Source organism: Caretta caretta, chromosome 24, assembly GCF_965140235.1.
Source record: "Caretta caretta isolate rCarCar2 chromosome 24, rCarCar1.hap1, whole genome shotgun sequence".
In the NCBI taxonomy this organism is placed as follows: domain Eukaryota; kingdom Metazoa; phylum Chordata; order Testudines; family Cheloniidae; genus Caretta; species Caretta caretta.
In genome coordinates, this window is record NC_134229.1 from 18,943,084 (window position 1) to 18,967,041 (window position 23,958).

The 23,958-nt window shown below is 50.3% G+C and overlaps 1 protein-coding gene across 1 annotated transcript in view; it reads right to left on the reverse strand.

Moving 5' to 3' along the window:
- Nucleotides 1-592: 592 nt before the first annotated feature.
- The window catches only part of LOC125629738 (phospholipase A2 inhibitor and Ly6/PLAUR domain-containing protein-like), a 51,794-nt gene continuing 28,428 nt past the window's right edge, over nucleotides 593-23,958 (reverse strand). The window contains exons 3-6 of the mRNA XM_075122816.1: nucleotides 3,244-3,396; nucleotides 3,000-3,052; nucleotides 2,879-2,969; nucleotides 593-753 (exon numbers count right to left, since the gene is read on the reverse strand). Of these exons, the coding sequence (XP_074978917.1) occupies nucleotides 593-753; nucleotides 2,879-2,969; nucleotides 3,000-3,052; nucleotides 3,244-3,396 (458 nt within the window). The remainder of the gene's footprint in view (nucleotides 754-2,878; nucleotides 2,970-2,999; nucleotides 3,053-3,243; nucleotides 3,397-23,958) is intronic.

Here is a 23,958-nt window from a genome sequence, read left to right on the forward strand (position 1 = left end):
CTGAGCCTGGCACTCCCAGTGGAGCCGCCCCAGAGAAGAGGACGAACTGAGCCCTGCAAAATCAACCTAGAAGGACATTTCTCCCCTCCAGGGCTTTCCCGCCCACCTGGACAGCTGGGTGAGCCACGGCCTCTCCTTCCCACAGCCCTCCTTCCCCAGGGGAGCTCAGCCAGCAGGTGTCTTTCCCCCGGCCACGGGCCTTGCCCTGGGGGAGGGGATCTAGGCAGGACTCCTGGGTTCCATTCCCTGGCCCTGCAGTGGGCTTGGGAGCCAGGAATCCTGGGCTCTACCCCTGGCTTTCAGAAGGGAGTATGGTCTGGTGGGTTACAGGGTGGGGTACTGGGAGTCAGGACTCCCGCGTTCTCTTCCTGCCAGCATCACTTGTGCACAGATAGGGGCGGTGTGGGGCCTGGTACGGGGCAGTCAGGGGACAAGGAGCTAGGGGGGTGCTTTCCGGACAACCCACTTTATTCAGCCAATGCACAAAAGGAACCCGCAATCCCCCCCAAAGAGAAGCAGCAGCCGGAGGCTGCTGAAGGGAGGTGCACTGCAGCCCAGCACGCAGCAGAAGGGGAGGATGCCAGGCCGGGGCTCAGGGCTCCCCGATGCTTCCACTGGCCCAGGGAGCTGGGTAGCAGTTGGTCCGGCTCAGCATCTCCACCAGGCCCTGGGCGTATTTCTTCACCAACAATCTCTTCATGCAGGCGCCAGGGGAGCCACATCCAGCCGCACTCTTCATCAGCTTGATGTCACCTGGATGCGGGGAGAGAGATGTAATCAGGGGCTCCCAGTCCCCCCCCCGACCCCAATGAGGTCTCTCACACACTCCCTTCCCAGGAGGACTGCACCCGGCTCTGCAGGCAGAGTGGGGTCTAGTGCTCAGACCAGGGGGCTGGAACAATGTGAGAACATAACAGAGGAACGGCCCTCCTGGGTCATCCCAAAGGTCCATCTAGCCCAGTATCCTCTGGCCAATGCCAGGTGCCCCAGAGGGAATGAACAGAACAGGGAACCTTCCACTGATCCCTCCCCTGTCGCCCATTCCCAGCTCCTGGCAAACAGAGGCTAGGGCCGCCTTCCCTGCCCATCCTGGCGATAGCCACAGATGGACCTGTACTCCAGGAACTTCTCTCGTTCCTCTTTGAACCCTGTTATAGTCTTGGCCTTCAAAACATCCTCCGGCAATGAGTTCCACAGGTTGACTGTGCGTTGTGTGAAGCAGTACTTCCTTTTGTTTGTTTTAATCCTGCTGCCTGTGGTGACCCCTCCTTCTTATGTTAGATGGAGTAAATAACACTTCCTTATTTCCTTCCTCCACACCCTTCAACCTTCTCTAGACCTCAATCATATCCCCTCTTAGCCATCTCTTTTCCAGGCTGAAAAGTCCCACTCTTATTCATCTCTCCTCATATGGCAGCCGTTCCAACCCCCTCATCATTTTGTTTGGGCTTTTCTGAAGCTTTTCCAATGCCGATATCTCTTTTCTGAGAGTGGGCGACCACATCCGCCTGCAGTGTTCAAGCTGCGGGCTTCCCGTGCATTTATATTGAGGCAACACAATCTATTCTGTCCCATTCTCTGTCCCTTTCTTAATATTTCCCAGCATTCTGTTCCCTTTTTTCACGGCCGCTGCACATGGAGTCATTTCAGAGAACTCTCCACAATGACTCCAAGATCTTTCTTGAGTGGTAAATTCGACCCATTATTGTGTATGTCTACTTGGGATTACGTTTGCCCATGTGCATTACTTCACATTTATCAACATTGAATTTCATCTGCCGTTTTGTTGCCCAGTCACCCAGTTCTGAGATACCCTTTCGTACCTCTTCACAGTCTGCTTTGGACTTTACTATCTTGAGTAGCTTTGTATCTTCTGCAAATTTTGCCACCTCACTATTTACCCTTTTTTCCAGAACATTTCGGAATATGGTGAATAGCACTGGGCCCAGTGCAGATCCCTGGGGGACTCCCACTATTTACCGCTCTCCGTTCTGAAAACTGACCATTTCTTCCTACCCTTTTTTCTCTATCTTTTTAACCATTTACTGAGCCATGAGAGGATTTTATCCCATGACAGCTCACTTTGCTTAAGAGCCTTTGGTGAGGGACCTTTTCAAAGGCTTTCTGAAAATCTAAGTACCCTATAGCCACTGGATCCCCCTTGTCCACACGCTTCTTGACCCCCTCAGAGAATTCTAGTATACTGGTGAGGCGTGATTTTCCTTTACCAAAACCATGTTGACCCTTCCCCAACAAATTATGTTCATCTGTGTGTCTGACAGTTCTCTTCTTTCCTATAGTTTCAATGATTTTACCCTGTACTGAAGTCAAACTTACTAGTCTGTAGTTGCCTGGACCACCTCTGGAGCCCTTTTTAGAAATTGGCATGTCATTAGCCATCCTCCAGCCATTTGGGACAGAAGCTGATTTAAATGGTAGGTTACAAACCACAGTTAGTCATTCTGTAATTTGAAATTTGAGTTCCTTCAGAACTCTTGGGCGAATCCCATCTGGTCCTGGTGACTTGTTACTGTTTAATTTATCAATTTGTTGCAAAAACTCCTGTAATGACACCTCAATCTGGGACAGTTCCTCAGATTTGTCATGAAAACAGAATGGCTCAGGTTTGGGAATCTCCCTCCCAGCCTCAGCCGTGAAGACCGGTGCACAGAATTCATTTAGTTTCTCCGCAGTGGCCTTATCCTCCTTGAGTGCTCCTTTGGCATCTCAGCAAGTAGGACTCCAGGGTTCTCTCTGCAAATCTGCCAGGGGAGTGGAGTCTAGTGGGTCAGAGCCAGGAGGGCTGGGACTGAGCCAGGACACCTGGTCTCCACCTCGTATTCTGTGTTCAGACCCCGCCCCCATCAGGAGGACTTACCTAGTGTTAACACCCCATAATCCTCAATACAATGCTCCTCGGCGCCGGTGCAGGCCAAGAGCACCTTCTCCTTCTCCTTCTCCCTCTTCTTCTCCTTCTCATTCTCGTGATATGGCTACACGTTGAAGAACGACAGGCACTGCCAGCCGTTGGGGACGGAGCTCACAGTTGGCACTGAGAACAGTCAGACACACACAGTCAGCCAGGGGTGGGGAGTCACCACACGCTGGGCTCAATCCCAGCTCGGGGAGGGGAGTGGGGTCTAGGAGTTAGAGGTGGGGGGTGAGGCTGGGAGCCAGGACTCCTGGGTTCTCTCCAGGCAGGTGTGGCCGGAGCAGGGCTCTAGGTTTGCAGCAGACACACACCTGGGATGGCCCTGGCGTTACAGCCGTTGGTGTCACAGCTGACGATGTTCATCCGCACGGTGACATTGTGCGGGTAGGTCAGCGAGAAGGGGCTGGGCTCAAAGTTCTGGGGCTCCAGGCACGATTGAGCCGTGTAGGAGAAGTAGTATCCCTCTGTGGAAGGGAAACAGAGCTTCACCTCTGAGCTCCCCAATGGACCCCCAGCTGCTCAATCCTCCCCTTTTGTATCCATCCACCCCACCCCCAACTAATCTCATCTTCCCCCCCACCCCCAATAAAATCCTCTCTTCTGCCTGATCCAGCCCCACAGCCACCCACTGCAATTCCCCATCTCATCCCATCCCCCGTCTATGACATTATCTTTCCAGACTGGGCAGTTCCTGCTCCTGGAGAGGAGCGGAGACTATTGGTTAGAGTAGGGGGACGGGCTGGGAGCCAGGACTTCTGGGTTCTACCCCGGCTTCAGGAGGACAATGGTGTCTACACTTAGTAGAAATCTTCTTTCACTCACCCAGCCTGATCTCTGCCACGACAGTGATGCAGGTCCCTTCCGAGGGGGCGCAGAGCTGCAGGGGGCCGGAGCACGATTGCTCTCTGGACGCACACACCTTTGCACACCTTTGCACACCATTGCAGAGCGCTCCCTGGAGGCTGGAAAAATCCCTTCTCAGTACAAACCTCGGCTCCCCCCCCCTCCCCAGGCAGTGACCGTGGGCGAAATACCACGAGGAACCAAGAGGTGGCACTGTGGGAGTTGTTACCACCAATGCCTCCTCACTGAACGTGTGGGCAGGCAGATCTTGGAGAAATTCCACCTGCTTTTGCAGCAGTTCTGCCCAGTTCCATTTAACTCTCCGGATGGGGAAAGGCATCTTGCTAGCTGGTCATTTGTATCTGACTCAAAACCACAGACAAGTCTGTTTGCTGCCTGAGTGTCTGTGGCTAGAATACATTTTCAGCTGCTGATGTGGCTATCTGGGGTGTAGCTTGTGCCTGCGAACAAATCCCACACGTCTGTGCAGACAGAAAAACAAGAATTCAGCTGCTCTGAAGAGGGATTTCTGCCTGGCTTTGCGGTGAACCTTTCACACACACACACACACACACATCCCGCCATAACTCTCTGCTCTCAGAGTTATGTCAGCTCAGCCACGCTCGACTTCAGCCCACTTTTCATCGCTGATCCTGCCAATTCTCTTTTTCAGAATACGATTGATGCTTCTTAAGCCTTTGGATTGATGGCTGTGCGCCTCCAGCCAGCGATCCCAGGAGCATCAACTCTTTCCTCTCCAGAGTGTGGGGGCCTTTAAATTCATGACGTGAGTGTCAGGTAGTTTTAAGAAAGAAAGAAAGAGAAAAATTTTCCCACTTCGGTTTTTTTAGAGCTTTCATGTGGAAACATCAATTAAACCTCAGAACACCTTCCCCTGCCCTTCTATGTCCCTACATGATAGCAAAGTGATATTTTCCCCATGTAAGAAATAGGGAAACTGAGGTAGAAAAAAGATGTGTTCAATTCAGTGTTAGAACCAAGAAGACAGCCGAGAAGTCCTCACTGCTGACTCCCAGCCCACTCTAACTCACGAGACCCCACTCCTCTTTCAGAGCCACGGACAGAACCTGGGAGTCCTGATATGCACTCCTGACTCCCAGCCCACTCTAACTCACGAGACCCCACTCCTCTTTCAGAGCCACGGACAGAACCTGGGAGTCCTGATATGCACTCCTGACTCCCAGCCCACTCTAACTCACGAGACCCCACTCCTCTTTCAGAGCCACGGACAGAACCTGGGAGTCCTGATATGCAACCTGATTTGCATAGAACACCCCCTCCCTAGGGAACCCAATGCAGCGCTTCACCACCCTCCTATTGAAATAGTGTTTCATGATCTCCAGCCTAGACCTCCTCCACTGCAACTGGAGACCATTGCTCCTCGTTCTGTCATCTGCCACCACTGAGAACAGCCGAGCCCCATCCTCTTTGGAACCCCCCTCAGGTAGTTGAAGGTGCTATCAAATTCCCCCTCACTCTTCTCTTCTGCAGACGAAAGAAGCCCAGTTTCCCTCAGCCTCCCCTCCTAAGTCACATGCCCCAGCCCCCTAATTATTTTCATTGCCCTCCGCTGGACTCTCTCCAATTTGTCCACATCCCTTCTGTCGTGAGGGGCCCAAAACAGGACCCAGTACTCCAGATGTGGCCTCACCAGTGCCGAATAGAGGGGAATAATCACTTCCCTCCATCTGCTGGCAACGCTCCGACTGATGCAGCTCAAAATGCCTTTGGCCTTCTTGGCAACAAGGCCACCCTGCTGTCTCATAGCCAGCTTCTCATCCACTGTAATCCCCAGGTCCTTCTCTGCAGAAAGGTTGCAGAACACCTGCCCCCTGCGGGATTGGCTGGGGCTGCCCCATGATATCCTGGTGGGTCCGGAGATGGGAGATTTCACAGCCCTGCATGGGACACTAGCTGATCAGATGATGCCAATGTGTCTTGAGGCCAATTCCCTTGTGCATTCGTGGAGATCAGTGGTTCTCAGCCAGGGATCCGTGTACCCCAGGGGTACACACAGGTCTTCCGGGGGTACATCAGCTCATCTTAATGTTTATCTCGTTTTCCGACAGGACAGATAAAAAGCACGAATGAAGTCAGTACGAGCTAAAATTTCCTGACACAATGACTTGTTTGTGCAGCTCTATGTACTGTCCACTGAAGTGCAATATTTATATCCCAGTGGAGTTATTTTATAATTACACGGTGGAAATGAGAAAGGAAGCTATTTGTCAGTCACAATGTGGCCGTGACACTTATGTATTTTTATAATAACATAAGAAAGGACCTGTCATAAATATAAAGGGAAGGGGAACCACCTTTCTGTCCCCGGTGCTATAAAATCCCTCATGGCCAGCGGCAAAACACTTTCACCTGTTGTCATAAACATAAAGGGAAGGGTAAACTCCTTTAGAATCCCTCCTGTCCAGAGGAAAAATCCTCTCACCTGTAAAGGGTTAAGATGCTTAAGGTAACCTCAGTAGTATGAGGGCCCTACCGTCAATCAAACACCAACCCCGCCCCTTGACCCCTTTGTCCCACCCCTTGACCCCCACCGGAAGTGCCGCCCCATAGTATATTACTTCCGGGGTCAAGGCTGCCGCAAGACCTGAAGCAAGGTGTGTCTTGTGACACTCACCCCACCCCTTGACCCCTTAACCCTACCTCTGGACCACTGCCCCCTTCACTGGAATTCCCACCCCATGGGGTATTACTTCCAGGGTCATGGCTGCCACATGACCGGAAGCAAGGTATATCATGTGACCCCTCTAAATACTCCTCCCACTTCCCTCTTCCAATCAGGAGAGGTTTCGCCCCTGTAAGGCTTCCCGCAAGAGGAGATTTGACCAATCAGGGCAAGTTCCGGGGCGGGTTGTCCTCTCCACAATTGGGTCTTGTGACCCCTCTAACAACTCCTCCTCCCAACCTCTACCAATCAGGAGGGGTTTTGTCCCGATAGGACCAAGAGGAGATTTGACCAATCAGGATGAGTTCCGGAGTGGGGTGACCCATCCGGAAATGATTTGTGTGACCCCTCTAACAACTCCTCCTCCCACCAACGTCTACCAATCGGGCCGCCCCGAGAGCAGATTTGACCAAAATAGGGCAGGTTCTGGGATGGGGTGAACCACCCAGATGAGGGGCGTGTGACCCCTCTCCCAGTCAGAGCGTAGCACCATCACCCCATAAGTCCCAGCATCGGGCAGAAGAGGCTGTCTTTTATCAAGAGCGCGTGTTTTAGAAATCATGGAAACATGGACTCCTTCACCAGCCCTGTGGGAGCTTCGGACTTTGTTTTAGCCCCGAGAGCCTTTGGACTTGTGTGGAGAAAGCGCTACATCAGCGAGAGTTCTGAGGAGGACCCTTTGGCCCAGCCATCGACGGACACACCGGAAACCGACCCCGAAACCCGGCTGCTTGTGAGGCACCGCGATGAGCGTGATGGCCTCTTGTTGTCCTCCCCCCTGGAGGTGGAAGGTGATCATGGCTTGGGGGAGTTACGGGCGGACAAGGTGAATGAAAAAGACGTGGCTCAGGTAAATGAATGTTTAAGAAGTGAGGGTCGGGGTGGGGGTGTGTAATGGGGGGCTAGGAACCAGGGATTGTTTAAATCAAAAACCAGTGGGGAGCTTACCCTGTTTCTTTTTTGAAAAATTCTCTCGACAGCTCGATGGTGCCTTTCTGGAGGCCTTTGAGAACTTACACATCGGTAGCCCCGTGGGAGTAAATGTATCATGCATCAGCTGTTTTTGCTCATGTCTGAGACACAGATCTCAAGAGGAAAAGGACAAAATGGAAGAATGAACCAGCACAGACACCCTCATGTTAGGACTCATGGCGTCCATTTTTACGGGCGGCTATAAAAGGTTGTGTTAAACCAGGCGATTAATAAAACTTATTTAGATGTGTTCATATGAATGTTGTCCCCCACCCACACTTGTGTTAGTAAAAGAAGGTACCAGGAACAGTCATGTCTCCACAGGCGGCTCTGTTAAAGAAAATATATTTCACCCCCGGGGAAGCTGGGAGCTTTGGCGGGGTGAACCCTCTTTTTCAAGTGGCCAAAAAGCAGAGTAAAACTTCAAATAGAAGACAAGTAACAGCTTGGCTTTCAGACCAGGATGCTTATACTTTACACAAAGCGGCTCGAATACGTTTTAAAAGAAACAAGACCATTGTTTCAGATGTGGATGCGCAATGGCAGGCAGATTTGGTGGATATGCACCAGTTCTCCAGACACAACAGCAATTTTATGTACATCTTAACAGTGGTAGACATTCTATCCAAATATGCCTGGGCCTTAGGCCTAAGAGACAAGACGAGTGGTGAGGTATCCAAGGCCTTTCAAGCTATTTTTAGCGAAGGGCCTGTGCCTCAAAAATTACAAACCAATCAGGGGAAAGAATTTTTAAACAAACCCTTAAGCAGATTGTTAAAACGGCATGGCATTCCCCATTTTGTTGCTAATAATGAAGTCAAAGCAGGGGTTGTGGAGCGGTTTAACAGAACTTTAAAAACTAGGATGTGGAGATATTTTATCTAAAACCAAAGGAGCTTTTGAAAAAGGTTATGAACAGACATTTACCGATGAGATAGTCATAGTGGATGAAGCCTTAACCAGGGGTCAGAGACCTGTATATCGATTAAAAGACTACGAGGGTGAGACAGTTCCTGGATCTTTTTGCCCTGAAGAATTACAAAAAGTAAACACCAAACGAGACAGGATTTACAGGATTGAAAAAATTCGAGCAGAGAAAGGAAAAGGGAGAAAAAAGCAACTACGGGTGAAATGGTTGGGTGGCCTGATAAGTTTAACAGCGGGGTGAAAGCTTCTCAACTCTGTGAGATTTAGACACAAACAACAAACAAACAACAAAAACAAACAAAAGTTATTCCTCCTACAAAGACAGAGAAGATGAGCGACAGCGGGTTTTACATTACTTTGCCCAGCAACGCCAGCTCTGCAGTTTTTCCCCAAAGCACCAGCTTGAACTTTACAATACGGCTAATGAAGCTCTTGGATCTCCCGGGTTAGTGGAAATACAATACCCGCACAGCTGGAACACTATCAGCGACGACACCCCTTTTGAAGTCACCTTTGGAGATATGGCGTGGAGTTTCATCCTACGAGGAGGTGATTACCTGTCCATACCCGAATTACTGGATCATATGAACAGTACCGTGGCTCGTCACCCCGGACCGCCTGAGACAGTCATGAACTACGACCATGTGGGTAGAAAAATTAGACTTAAATCCGCCCCTTTTACTTATATGTTTTCTACCAGCGGGGAGCTAGCTAACACCCTGGGCTTGGGCCCCAAACGCAGCGAAAAAAAATTCCCTTTCTCGGCAGACATTACAGGGTGTTTTAATCCCTTGTATCTGTACACGGATATCGTAGAACATCAGTTTGTGGGGGACTTTTCTGTTCCCCTGTTACGTTGTGTCCCCGTCCAAGGAAGGAACAACGAGTTTGTCACCATCACCTACGATAAACCTCATTATGTCCCTATCAGTAAACATCGCATCGACACCGTTACCATTGAAATAAAGCCAGATCAGAACAGAAGCGTCTCATTTCGCTTTGGCAAGGTGATCATCAAGCTACACCTGCGTCGCCGGAGAGAGCGAGTTTTCTAAAAAGCAAAACACTATTATGGTGATCCTAAAAAATTATGGCAACCCCAACATCTACAGGAACTATTACAAAGCCCAGGCGGGATATGCCCTTCCTGGATATCATGGGGCCCCCGTGATGTATGGGGTTGGCGTGGGTGGAATATTCCGTAGCCTCTTTCGAAAAGCCCTACCGCTTTTGAGGAGGGGGCTAGAGATTATTAAACCCCACGTAAAAACTGCCGCTCAAAACATAGCTAAAGACGTGGTAGGTCATGTCTCCCGTGCTTTTCTGGAGAAGGTGGGGAACACAGCTTCACAGGAAGGATCGGGGCTGATGTACATTAAAAGGAGGAAGAAGAGAAAGAGAAATGCGTCATACCTGCGACACACAGGCCCCCCGAAACCCTTTAAAAGAAGGGCTTTGACCCGCAGGGTCAGCCACAAGCGAAAGTCCAAGAGGAAGCCGGGACGAAAGAGGAAACGCTCGCTGCCTGATAAAAGAGATATATTTGAATCAACATGGCTTTTGTTCACGGCGGTTCTGAAGAGCGCACCAAATCTGAACTAGACTTGTTCCAAATAGCCCCTCCGCAGACCAGCATTGAGAAAAGCATCTACATCGAGGTGCCACCTCTGTTGGCCGTTACGGAGTCTGCCCCCAATGACGTTTTTCTAGCAGGGAGTGGCGTAGATTATATGGATTTAAACAACACACTGCTGTCCCTGTGTTGCAAGATTGGAAAAGGAGACGGAACTGAGCTCTCCGCGGACGCCGAGGTGGGCCTGCTGAATTACCCCGTGGCCTCTATGTTTAGTCAGCTGGATGTCACGCCGGGAGACCGCCTTGTCAGCCAAAGCAACAACTGTTACCCTCACAGGGCCTTTGTAGAATCGATGCTCAATGACAGCGACGACACCCTGGCCACGCAATTTTCCGCTGGCCTGTTTTACAAAGACCCTGCCGGACAACAGGAAGAAACGGGGTCAGATGGCGAGAATCTAGGGTTTGTGAGGCATGCAAAGCTGACTGCCCAACGCAGAACAGTAGAGCTTCCAGGTCATCTACACAGCGACCTGTTTTTTCAAGAAAAACGATGGTTGAATGGAGTGGATGTGAAAATTAAACTGACGCCCAGTAAAGATGCTTTCTGTTTAATGGGCAGTGGAACCGAAGGTTTTAAACTGCGCATTCTATCAGCATCCCTTTTGGTGAAGAAAGTACGGGTGGCCCCAAACGCTCGTCTGGGGCACGCTGAGAGCCTGCTTACCGCTCATGCTAAATACCCTGTGGACCGTGTGGGAATGAAAGTGTTTAGCATCCCTGCAGGCAGCGGGGTCAGTAACCAGGAGAACCTGGTTTTGGGACAGTTACCCAAAATGCTTGTCCTAGGGTTTGTGAATAATGATGCCTTTAGCGGAAGTTACACTAAAAATCCCTTTCATTTTAAGCATTACGATATTCATTTTGTGGCCCTCTATGTGGATGGTGAACAAATACCAACCAAGCCTCTGCAACCAGACTTCGAGGCAGGAAGCTGCGTGAGAGAATACATGAAGCTGGTACAGACGGCTAGTAAACGCATGAAAGATCGTTCTCTGTTAATCGACCGTCAGGAGTTTGCACAGGGTTACACCTTGTTTGCCTTTGACCTGTCCCCGGACCAGGAATGCGCCAATCACTATTCCCTGATTAAAATCGGGAACCTGAGAGCAGAAATACGTTTTGGGAAGGCTTTAACCGTTACCATCAATATGATTGTGTATGGGGTTTTTGACAACGTCATAGAGATAAATCAGAGGAGAAATGTTCTGTTTGACTACATGTGAATATGGACACCGTGCAGCTCTCACGTGCCTTATCAATGGACCCTTACATGAAAAAGAATTTCTTAGATGTGTTTCCCTGCGATTGGCTCCCTGGCGGCAAGCTGTCTCAGAGACACCTAGGTTTGGTGGTCAACACACATCCACACAACCAAAAGGGTGAACACTGGCTTGCCTTGTATCTGGTGGAGCGCAACCTTGGAGAGTTTTTTGACTCATATGGGCATCCCCCAAACAGTGTGTTCTTTCCTAAAAGCATGATGAAATTTTGAAACAAAAATGCCACAGACATTGTGTTTCACAACAGACAATTACAAGACCCCAGCTCCGTCGCCTGCGGCTATCACTGCGTGTTTTTCTTACACCATCGTAGCAAGGGTTTATCTTTTGACCAGATTTCAAAATTGTATTCTAATGACTTAGTGCAAAACGACCGGCTGGGACTCCCTGACAACACCCATCCTTCCATCCGTCCATCCTCCTACACGTCCACCCTTCCCCCCACACACCCGTCCATCCATTCCCCTACGAATCTGTCTCTCCATCCATCCATCTGCCTTCACGCCCCCCATGGGGTATTATTTCCAGGGTCAAGGCTCCCACAAGACCGGAAGCAAGGGATGTCATGTGACCCCTCTAACAACTTCTCCCACTGCCCTCTACCAATACGGAGAGGTTTCTCCCCTGTAGGACTTCCCCCAAGAGGAGATTTGACCAATCAGGGCGAGTTCCGGGGCGGGGTGTCCTCTCCGGAAATGGGTCTTGTGTCCCCTCTACCAACTCCTCTTCCCCACCCTCTACCAATCAGGAGGGGTTTTGTCCCGATAGGACCGAGAGGAGATTTGACCAATCAGGATGAGTTCCGGGGGCGGGGTGACCCATCCAGAAATAATTCGTGTGACCCCTCTAACAACTCCTCCTCCCACCAACGTCTACCAATCGGGCCGCCCCGAGAGCAGATTTGACCAAAATAGGGCAGGTTCTGGGATGGGGTGAACCACCCAGAAGCGGGGCATGTGATCCCTCTGCCAGTCAGAGAGCAGCACCATCACCCCATAAGTCCCAGCATCGGGCAGAAGAGGCTGTCTTTTACCAAGAGCTCGTGTTTTAGAAATCGTGGAAACATGACTCCTTCACCACCCCCGTGGGAACTTCGGACTTTGTTTTAGCCCCCAGGGCCTTCGACAAACTGGGGAGAAAGCGCTACATCAGCGAGAGTTCTGAGGAGGAGGCGGGGGCGACTGAGGGGCAACCTTTGGCCCAACCGTTGATGGACACACCGGACCCCGAAACCCGGCTGCTTGTGAGGCACCGCGATGAGCATGATGGCCTCTTGTTGTCCACCCCCCGAGAGGTGGAAGGTGATCATGGCTTGCGGGAGTTACGGGCAGACAAGGTGAATGCAAAAGACGTGGCTCAGGTAAATGAATGTTTAAGAGGTGACGGTCGGGGTGGGGTGTGTAATGGGGGGCTAGGAACCAGGGATTGTGTAAATCAAAAACCAAGCAGTGGGGAGCTTACGCTGTTTCTTTTTTGAAAAAATCTCTCGACAGCTCGATGATGCCGTTCTAGAGGACCCGGACACCCTGGACAGCATTGCACCAAGCGGCAAGGATGAACTGGGCCCCCCTTGTTTTTGCTCGACGCCGATACAAAATGTTGAAGAGGACTCCGAGGATGACGGCTAGGAGGAGTTTAGGAGGAGGCTTGGCATGGAACTGACTGAGCCAGTGTCACGTCGTGAGTGTAAAAAAGTCATGCGGACTATTGTACGCGTTGCTGTTTATGCTGTTCTTAATCACTGTCTCAGGGAAAAGCTTTTTGAAGATTGTGAGGGCTGTGTCATAGATGTGCCAGGCCAGCGGCACCATGACTGTGTGACTTGGACTTCAGTGGATATAAACTGCCAGCTCCGGGGCCTGTGTGCTGAGCTGGGTTTGGAAAGCTTATTAACCACTGTGATTGCCATAGGTTATGCTACGCACTGTCTGTGTCCAACCCAAGAACATTTAGCGCAAGGGGTGACCTTGATAAATGCTGTGCAATTCAGTGGAGACCCTGGCTGTGTTTTAAAGAAAATGACCAAACCGGAAGATGCCTGCTTAGAGCATTATATGGACCGGCTGTCCGCATGAAAAGTTACAGAACCCTGCTTAAGAAAAAGGCTATTTGTAAGAAATCTAAAAGGATTAAGTTAGAAAATGGTGAGGGGCCAAACATATGATATAAAACTTGGTAGCTGTAAATTTAAAAAAAAAATCTTTTGAAAAGGGCTTTGTGACGATCTGTATTTCTGTTAAAAGGGCTCTGGCCCTTAAGGGAGCTTAAAGGTTTTTTTCTTTCTTTCTTTCTTTTTTTAATGGAGCATCTTGGTTCGTTTTAAAGGAGCTGTATGTCTTTTAAATAAAAAATTGTTTGTGAGCACCTCGCTCTTGTGTCTTTTCTGTAAGAGAGAGACCCATTGACAGCAAAAAGAAAAAGCTGAAATGTATGTTGTGGGAGGGGAAAAATATCCTAAAAACATGTTTACAATAAAACAAATAGGGATGGTTCAGACATGTGGTTGAGGACAATAGAGCTGATTTATCCTGTTGAACTGAATGGGTTTAATCACCCCCCTCACTGAATAGCCAGGGTGACCGTGATTACTCACCCTTGTTGCCATAGGGTTAATTTTGATGGCGGGGGGGGTGCACCCATCGTCAGGGAGGTGGGTGGGCGAGGATGGTGAGTTCTGATTAATATGAAATGAAATAAAACCTCAGGAGTTCGCAGATGCTATTGGACAGTTTAAATATAACCCCTGGAGTTGGCAGAACTCTATTGGGCAGTTTAAATATGACGCCAGGAGTTGGTGGAACGCTATAGGCCAGTTTAAATATGACCCAGGAGTTGGTTAAAGGCCCTGGGGCATTTTTTCTAGAAAGCACCCCCACCCCACCAAACTTTTTTCTTTGCAAAATTTTTTACTTCGCTATATTTTAAATAGGCCAGTTTAAATATGACCCAGGAGTTGGTTGAAGGCCTGGGGCATTTTTTCTAAAAAGCACCCGCACCCCACCTAACTTTTTTACTTTGCAAACTTTTTTACTTTTTTACTTTGCAAACTGAGATGCATTTTAATATATATATATATATATATATATATATTTGTGGGGGTTGTTTTTAAAGCGGTAGAAATAAACTCAAAACCTGTGTTTGTTGTACAGCCTGAAATGGATTATTTTGTTTTAAAGCTATGACTTTTTTAAATAGAAAAAACACCCTAATGAATATTTTTTTATTTTAAAGTTTACTAGACAGTTTCATGTGTCTTATTAGAATGTTGTTTGCTTTACAGTACGGTCAAAACGTGACGGGGTAAACAGCCTCAAAAGAAAAAGGAAAGTACAACTGAAAGGAAAAATTCACCAGTATCAGTGACGGATGGATGGATGAAGCCGGGTAAATATATTTTGCTTATTAGTCTGGTTAATTTATGAGGTTTTGTATTTTAAAAGTAAATACATAGGTGTGGGTGAGAAAGCTGGCAAAGTTACGTTTCGTAAAAAATGCATTTTTGCCCCCTGTCCCAATCAGTCAGGTGCAGCCCTTCTGACAAGGCTGTAGTGGGAGCTACCAAGACACAACCCCGAGAACCACCAAAGAACCAGGAATCTGCTTTGAGACCTTTAACAAGGCAAAACAGCACAAGAGTGCAGATGAAGCATCAGGCCAGTCCAAACCTCATTTACGTCAAAGCCAAGGACAAAACAAACACTCTGGTAAAAAACATCCATGCAAACACAACTCCAGTTCCTCAGCGGCCACCGCCACACCGAGCCCTGAGAAAACTGTGAGCGAAAACGCCCACATTCACAAACCCAGAGCACGCACTCTAGGGGCTCTGAATGTGCCCAGAAACACGCACATTCCAAACCCGGAGCAGGCGCTCTCGGGGTTGTGAATAAAAAACCAAGGATTGATAAGCCATTCTCCCAAAACCATAAGCTTGTCACAGATCCCCCATATTCTAGTATTTTGGAAGAGTTTGATGCTTCATTCAGAAAACTGATGGACGCTGTATCCTCGGGGGGTCTAAAACAACGGCATTCTCAAAAGATTTGGAAAAAATATGACGCTTTGTTCAGAAAACTGATGGATGCTGAATCCTCAGGGGGCCTAAAAGAAAGGGGGTCTGGAAAGGGTGGCTCTGATCAGGCATGACTAGGTGTGGAAAGGGGTACCCTGAAGGGTGCACGTCAGCTCATGTGTAAACAAAAGGGCTGACAGCGCTTGGGGGATAAACAGATGGCTGCCAAAAAGATCCAGGCCAGGGTCGCTGTAAAAATTTTAAGAAGGGCTAAAGAGGTAATGAAGAAAAAAACAAACAAAAAGAGATGCCCCCTACCGGAGGCTCTCAAACTGGCATGTCTGAAAATGGGGAGGCGAAATCAGACTCTGGTTTAGAAAATTCCCCAAAGGGCTGTCTAGATGGGGCCCCATCTGCTCCGAATGACCCTCACGGAGGCGTCTCAGAGTCTGACTCTCAATTAATATGGGATGTAGAAGATGCCACTGATGGTTCTGCAGAGGAACCCCCAAGTAACCCTGAAAATGCAGAGATCTATATGGAGAGAGTGAGAAGTTGGCAACGTGAATTACCTAGATCTGGGGGGTCGGTGTATTGTGACAGGTTTCAGAGGAACAGCCATGTTAAATGGCCCACCTGTTGATCACTTTAGATAAGCTATTACCAGCAGGACAGTGGGGTGGGAGGAGGTATTGTTTCATGATTTCTGTGTGTATATAAAGTCTGCTGCAGTTTCCACGGTAAACATCTGATGAAGTGAGCTGTAGCTCACGAAAGCTCATGCTCAAATAAATTGGTTAGTCTCTAAGGTGCCACAAGTCCTCCTTTTCTTTTTGGTGTATTGTGAGGAGTTTTGTTTTGTCAATCTTGAGGAAATAAATTCAGCTGAAAAGGTTGTTGAAGCCACACACAGAGGGATACAGCTAGTTCTTGATGACATTAATGGTAGGGTAGGCCCTGATGATTATGTACAGTTACGTTTAGAGAGCCATCATTGAACTGACCCTTTGTTTTCAGTCAGAAGAAGTAGGGATGAGCTTTCTTAAACCAGACCTCAAAGCTGCTACAGAGCGATAGAGAATTGCATGTCGATGGGACATTGTGCCTCGTTGTGACAGTTGTAAAAAATAGGGGTGGGGGCGCTCGAAGAGTTTTAAATTCTATCCTTAGTTGTCAAATTATTCCAAAAAAGAGACAATGTTTAGTAGAGCTGACTTACACTGGTACCAATTTCTATGTTTTGCGGGTGGGCTCTTGGCCGTCATGGCCGGTCATAAACCTACGGATGCGGAATTGTTAGCAGAGGCTAGAAAGTTGCATGAGAAACTGGGGTGGTGAGATCCAGAGAAGGTTCTGCTCAGTGACGTAGCAAAGTTTGAACAGCATTTAGGAGTTAACATACAGGTGGTGCTGTATGGCGGTGAAAGGTGGCTGGGGTTTTTTTAGGGCCTTGTGTACCCTAAGACTTACTTCATCCTGTTGCACGATGAACATTACTTTGGGGTTCTGGCGTGGGGGTGCCGCTGAGGTGTCCTAGCTGTAGACTGTTTTGTCGGCCCAAAGAGTGTTTAGACAGACATGTCAACTGTGCATCAAAAAAAACCAGTTGAATGCCTGTCTAAAACTTTGTGTGATCAGTGTCAGTCGTACGTGGACAAGCGGCACCGGTTGATCGTTGGAGATATAGACAGTCACCGCTGTTTTATGGACAGCCTTAGGAAGCCCGAATCCTCAGAAAAGTATATTTTTTATGATTTTGAATGTACGCAGGAGACTGGGTTGCATGTGCCCAATTACATTTTTGCGATGTCCCTAAAGCCAGAACAATCCTGGGAATTGAAGGGTGACGAATGTCTTTCAACGTTTGTTAAGACCTTTATTGGCAAAGAGTTCCGGGACTACACGTTCCTAGCGCACAAAGGTTCCAAAGGTGATGATGCGTACTTCAGCGTTAGACAGTTACTGAAGGAAAAGATGTGCATAGAGCTGATCACTCAGGGTAGTAAACTCATATGTGTAGAAGTTAAGGCCCTGGGCATTCGTTTTATAGACTCCTTAAACTTCTTGCCCATGAAGCTTAGCAAGCTCCCGCAGGCGATGGGGTTTGAAGGTTGCAAAGGGTATTTTCCACATTTTTTTTAACACTTTAGCAAATCAAAATTATGTGGGGCCTATGCCTGGTGTGGAGCACTGATGCCCAGGGCATGATGCCCAGGGAAAAAGCAGAGTTTCTCGACTGGTATCAAGACCACAGCTCTGAGACTTTTGACCTGCAGAAAGAGCTTGCGTATTACTGTCAGCAGGATGTAAAAATTTTGAGACAGGCTTGTATGCTATACAGAAAAGAAATGATGAAAATGACGGAGAAGGGCGATATAGTAGAGAGAGAACCTGGTAAATTCACCGAGAGAAAACTGTGTATAGTTCCATTCCGGCACATAACGCTGGCATCTGTCTGCATGGCTATGTACAGGTTTATGTTTTTGGAGCCTAACCCGGTAGCTCTTCTCCCTCCAGACAACTATCACAGACAGAAAAAGAGATATTCAACTCCATCTATTGAGTGGCTGTTGTATACCTCTCAAAAAGAAAACATACAAATACGGCACGCTTTACAGGGTGGGGAACTACAGGTAGGCCCCTACTTTGTAGACGGTTATGCCAATGTTGATGGGGTACACACAGCCTTTGAGTCTAATGGGTGTTTTTTTCACGGTTGTGTCACCTGTCATTGTGAAAAAGCACAAAACCCTATGATGGGTACAACTTTTGGATTTCTTTATTACAAGACGCAGCTCAAGACCGACTATCTAAAACGACTTGGTTTTGTAGTGAGGACTCTTTGGGAGCACGAGTGGGAGGTGATGAAAGAAACAGACAGGGAGCTTGCAAGCTTTTTAAACCGAGCCCAGTTACCCCAGCCTCTCATGCCTAGGGATGCTCTTTTTGGGGGGAGGACAAACGCTATACGTCTATATTATAAACCTAACCCCGGCGAAGAAATCCACTATTATGATTTTACCAGCCTGTACCCTTTCGTAAACAAAACCAAAGACTATCCTTTTGGACACCCCGATATAGTTTATGACAAATTTGGACCCCTTGCAAATTGTTTTGGAATTGCAAAAGTTAAAGTGTTCCCTCCACGAGGCCTCTTTTTCCCATTGTTACCTGTCAGAGTGGGTGGCAAGCTTATGTTCCCACTATGCCAAACCTATGCGGAAACCGAGCAGCGGGAGACGTGCACCCATACTGACGAGGAGAGGGCCATCCTGGGGACTTGGTGCACGGTGGAATTGAACGCTGCCATAGCGAAGGGGTACTTGGTGGCTAAAATCTATGAAATCTGGCATTTTAATGAAAAATCTGATGAACTCTTTTCAGAGTACATAAAATTACACCTCCGCCAGAAACAAGAGGCTTCAGGGTATCCCAGCTGGTGCACAGGTGAAGAAAAACAAAATAAGTATGTTAACGATTTCTACCAGCAAGAAGGTGTGCGTTTACGCCAACATGAGATCAGGCTAAAGCCCACTAAACGCCAAATTGCTAAACTGTTTTTAAATTCTCTATGGGGTAAATTCGGCCAAAGAACCAACCTACCCAATAGCAGCTTTGTGAGAGACCCTGATGAATTCTTTCAGTCCCTGTTTTATGAGGTTTCATCCTGTGAGTTTATTGACGATGAACCAGCGTGCGTATCTTGGAAGCACGCAAAGGACCGTTATTCTGTCTCTGGCAATACCAATGTTTTCATAGCCTGTTTCCCCACCGCTGACGCCCGCTTAAAACGATACAGCCTCCTGGACGGGTTGCAAGAGCGGTGCCTGTACCCCGACCCTGACTCGGTGATATTTGTGAAAAGGGAGGGGGCCTGGAATCCCGCTCTGGGGGATTATTTAGGGGACCAAAAGAGCGAGCGAGATCCGCCAGATCAACACATCACCGAGTCCCCGGGCGATGCTCTGGAGCTGCTCCCTACGAAGCCAGGCAGGACTCTGGGGAAGTCTCCTCTCGGGGAGCAGCCTGTCTGCAGGACACACAGCTCACCCGGCTCCACCTTCCTGGGTCTGACCACGGAGCATTCAGCCTCCTCTGCCCCTCCCTGCGCTTCCCTCAGCGAGTCCGCCTAGGCGGACTCCTGGGGAAGCCAGAGGGTCCTGCCCCCCAACTCTGCAGTCAGACGTGACTCTCAGCCAGCCAGTAAAACAGAAGGTTTATTAGACAACAGGAACATGGTCTAAAACAGAGCTTGTGGGTGCAGAGAACAGGACCCCTCAGCCCGGTCCATTTTGGGGGGCAGTGAGCCAGACAACCCCGTCTGCACTTCACTCCACTCCCCAGCCAGCCCCAAACTGAAACTCCCTCAGCCCCACCTCCTCTGGGCTTTGTCCCTTTCCCGGGCCAGGAGGGCTCTTGATTCCTTTGTTCTCCAACCCTTTAGCTCTCACCTTGCAGGGGGGAAGGGCCCAGGCCAACAGTGGCCAGGAAACAGGGTGTCGGCCATTCTCTGTCTCCAGACCCCTGCACACACCTGCCCTCTCGGGTTCTGCAAGGATCATACACCCTTATCCCACCACCTAGATACTTAAGAACTGCCTAGGGGAAACTGAGGCACCCCCACACTATTCAGAGGAAACATTAAGAACACTTCCACTTCATCACAGGTGTGTCGGGGATGGATGGAGGGGTGGCCCTGCACAGCCTTACAAAGCACAGAGGTAAACTGAGGCACTCCATGGCATCGTAGAAATAGGAGCTCAATTCCCACTTTGTCGCATCCCTCTGCGCCCCAAACTGCTGCAGACACCAGCCGGTGCACCCTGCCACTGCCAGCACCGATCCCAGGCACTGGCTTTAACGGCGGGAGTGAGATCAACCCAGCCAAGGCCACCTCCACAAGCCCTAAGCCTGCGGGGACCGTACGAGAAAGGGGGGACGCTGGCACCAGAAATTAAAATGGAAATCCTGCTTTATTTCCCTCCTCACCAGATCCTGTTACCAGTGTAGGAGAAATTCTGGAAGCAACTGTCCTGCTCAGCCACAGCCCTGCCCCGCTGGTCACAGCACCTGCCTCGGTGTCTGGGAGGCAAACGCACTGGTCAAAGGTGGGTGGCGCTGACTTTCCACCATCGTTCTCCGCACCGACCATTTGCTGGCTGTGGGCGGGGCACGCGTGCCAAGGGCTCAGCACACCTGGGCTCCAGGCCCCCCTCTGCCAGCCGCCATGTGTGACCTGGGACACACTACTTAGGCCCAGAGCTTCAAAGAGTTAGGTCCTGCTGAGGACCTGTGCCTCAGTTTCCCCCATCTGTTCAATGCGGGTGACAGCCCTGCCCCATCCCACAAGGTGGCTGTGAGGATAATACATTAAAGATGACGCAGGGTTCAGATACCATGATGATGCGTGCCAGACAAGTATTTAGCTAGACATGCTGGGGAGGGTGGTTAACAAGCTCCTGAGGGATGCCGTGGATGCGCCGTCCCTCAGCATCCCCCAGGCCAGGCTGGCTGCCCTCCTGGAAGATGCTTTCATCAAATACACGTGATTGGGCACAATGTAGGGAGGACTTCTCTAGCCTGGGCTATGCGGCAGGTCAGAGTAGATGCTGGGAATGGGCCCTTCTGGCCTGGGACGCCAGGAAAAGGGGTGAGGTGGCTCCCAGGAATCACCAGCCCTCGGGACGCTGGTTTCATCTGTAAATAATTTTTGTGACTGTTTTGCTTCTAACCAGAAGTGAAGGAAAATGCAGGCTATTCCTTGTCCTGTGTATCCTCCGCCACGCCCAGGAACATCTCCCTCTTCTTCGGGAACGGGGTCTTTGTGAAGATTCAATCCCGGACCTGCTCTACGAACAGCTGCAATACCCGGTTCTCTCCTGTCTGTACGTCTCTGCATCCCTCCCTGCTCGTTCCCAGTGACCCAGGCTCCGACTGAGTGTCAAACTGGTTTGGAAAAGGTTCTTTTCTGGAGAAGGGTGGGGTCCCGTGTAGCACCTGGTGCCATAGGAGGGACCCTGATCTCAGGGGAGGGAGGCGTGCAGTGCCTGGCACAATGGGGGGCCCCCAGTAGCAGGCTGGGGGGATCTATGCAGTGCCCAGTGCAATCAGGGCCCCTGCTCTGGGGAGTCTGTGCAGCTCTTGGCACAAGGAGGTCCCTGATCTCAGTTATTGCGGTGCTAGAAATAAGTGGTAACAAAGTAGAGAAGGCACCTGTCCTCAGCCCAGCCCGTCAACCCCCACCAACCCTCTCTTTGGGGGTCTTGCAAGGTCGATCATCAACACCGTCTAGACGGGAGGCCGGTGCCCGATCTGCATTGCCCCGGGTCGGAGCAGCTGTTCCAGCACGGAGACCCTGCAGTGCGAGGGCCGTGCCAGCCAGTGCATTTCCATCAGCGGGCAGATCTGGGAAGGTGAGCGCCTGTCCTGGATTCCTTCCAGCCCCGGCTCTCAGGGCCCATAGGCACTAGGACAAAGGGAGGCCCGGGCCGGGATTTCCAGTGGGCCAGGCCCCCGCAGCCTCCCAGCATTTCCCGCTTTACCTGGCTATGCCCTTGGCCCAGCTCTGGGCAAGGCTCAGCCCCAGGCTCCCTATGGGACCAGAGCCTCTTGTCACACCCTGTGGCTTTGCAAGCGAGTTCGGAGCCACACTCCCCTGTTCCAAAGCCAGCCGGCTTCCCCCTCTCCCTGTGGACATGGCTCTGACCCGTGTTTAAACCCAAACCCTGCTCCGTCCACACACAGAGCCCCCTGCCCCCACCTGCCCTGCCCTGCCAGGGCAGCTCAGCCAGGGGAGCCTGCACCCCTACCCGCAGTGCAGCGGTGGCAGATTAGCCAATGGGCCGTCAGGGCCTGTGCCCAGCAGCCTCAGCCCATTGGGGGCCCCCTGGAAAATGGGCACCCCTGCACCCCAAGCCCGGTGCCTGGCAGAAGTGCCAGGTGGCGGGGGAAGCCCCAGCGCCCGGATCCCAGCTGCGGCTGTGGCCCGGAGACTGGAAGAGCTCTCACCCCCAGTTGGCGGCGGGACAGATCTTTCCTGGTCTTGGGGACGTGGGCGGGGGGGCTGCAAGGGGGTGGGTGGACTGGGACAGGACTGTGGGTGGAACCGGGGCAGGGCCACGGGGGAAGGGGCAGAACAGGGGTGGGACTGCAGGCAGAAGGGGCGGGCGGGCCCCAGGGCCTGCACAGCCCAGCCTTCCCGGCTTCTCGCTGGCCACCATGAGCCTGAAGTAGCAACCGCCGCCGATGGAAGAACAAGAGACGTCCACCATGCAGCGTGCGGCCAGCTGCTCCCCAGGGCCGGGCAGCTGAGCTCTCACCGCTGTGACCTGCCCTGGGGTCCCGGTTGCTGTCCTGTGGATGCCGTCCCTCCCCTCGACCTCCAACCTAGACCTCCCCCACTGCAACTGGAGACCATTGCTCCTCGTTCTGTCATCTGCCACCACTGAGAACAGCCTAGCTCCATCCTCTTTGGGACCCCCCTCAGGTAGTTGAAGGTGCTATCAAATTCCCCCTCACTCTTCTCTTCTGCAGACGAAAGAATCCCAGTTCCCTCAGCCTCCCCTCCTAAGTCACGTGCTCCAGCCCCCTAATCATTTTCCTTGCGCTCCGCTGGACTCTCTCCAATTTTTCCACATCCCTTCTGTAGTGGGGGGCCCAAAACTGGACCCAGTACTCCAGATGTGGCCTCACCAGTGCCGAATAGAGGGGAATAATCACTTCCCTCCATCTGCTGGCAACGCTCCAACTGATGCAGCTCAAAATGCCTTTGGCCTTCTTGGCAACAAGGCCACCCTGCTGACTCATTGCCAGCTTCTCATCCACTGTAATCCCCAGGTCCTTCTCTGCGGAAAGGTTGGCAAATACCTGCCCCCTGCGGGATCGGCTGGGGCTGCCCCGTGACATCCTGGTGGGCCCGGAGATGGGAGATTTCACAACCCTGCATGTGACACTGGCTGATCAGGTGATGCCAATGTGTCTTGAGGCCAATTTCCTTGTGCATTTGTGGAGAGCAGTGGTTCTCAGCCAGAGGTCCGTGTACTCCAGGGGTACACACAGGTCTTCCACGGTGATACATCAGCTCATCTTGATGTTTGCCTATTTTTACTACAGGCCAGATAAAAAGCACTAGTGAAGTCAGTACGAGCTAAAATTTCCTGACACAATGGCTTGTTTGTGCAGCTCTATGTACTATCCACTGAACTGTAAGAACAATATTTATATCCCAGTGGAGTTATCTTATAATTACACAGTGGAAATGAGAAAGGAAGCTATTTGTCAGTCACAGTGTGGCCGTGACACTTTTATATATTTTTAAAATAACATAAGAACGGACCTGTCATAAATATAAAGGGAAGGGGAACCACCTTTCTGTCCCTGGAGCACTAAAATCCCTCATGGCCAGTGGCAAAACACTTTCACCTGTTGTCATAAATATAAAGGGAAGGGTAAACTCCTTTACAATCCCTCCTGTCCAGAGGAAAAATCCTCTCACCTGTAAAGGGTTAAGAAGCTAAAGGTAACCTCGCTGGCACCTACCCAAAATGCCCAATGAGGAGATAAGATGCTTTCAAAAGCTGGGAGGAGGGAGAAAAACAAAGGGTCTGTGTTTGTCTGTGTGATGCTTTTGCCGGGGACAGAACAGGAATGG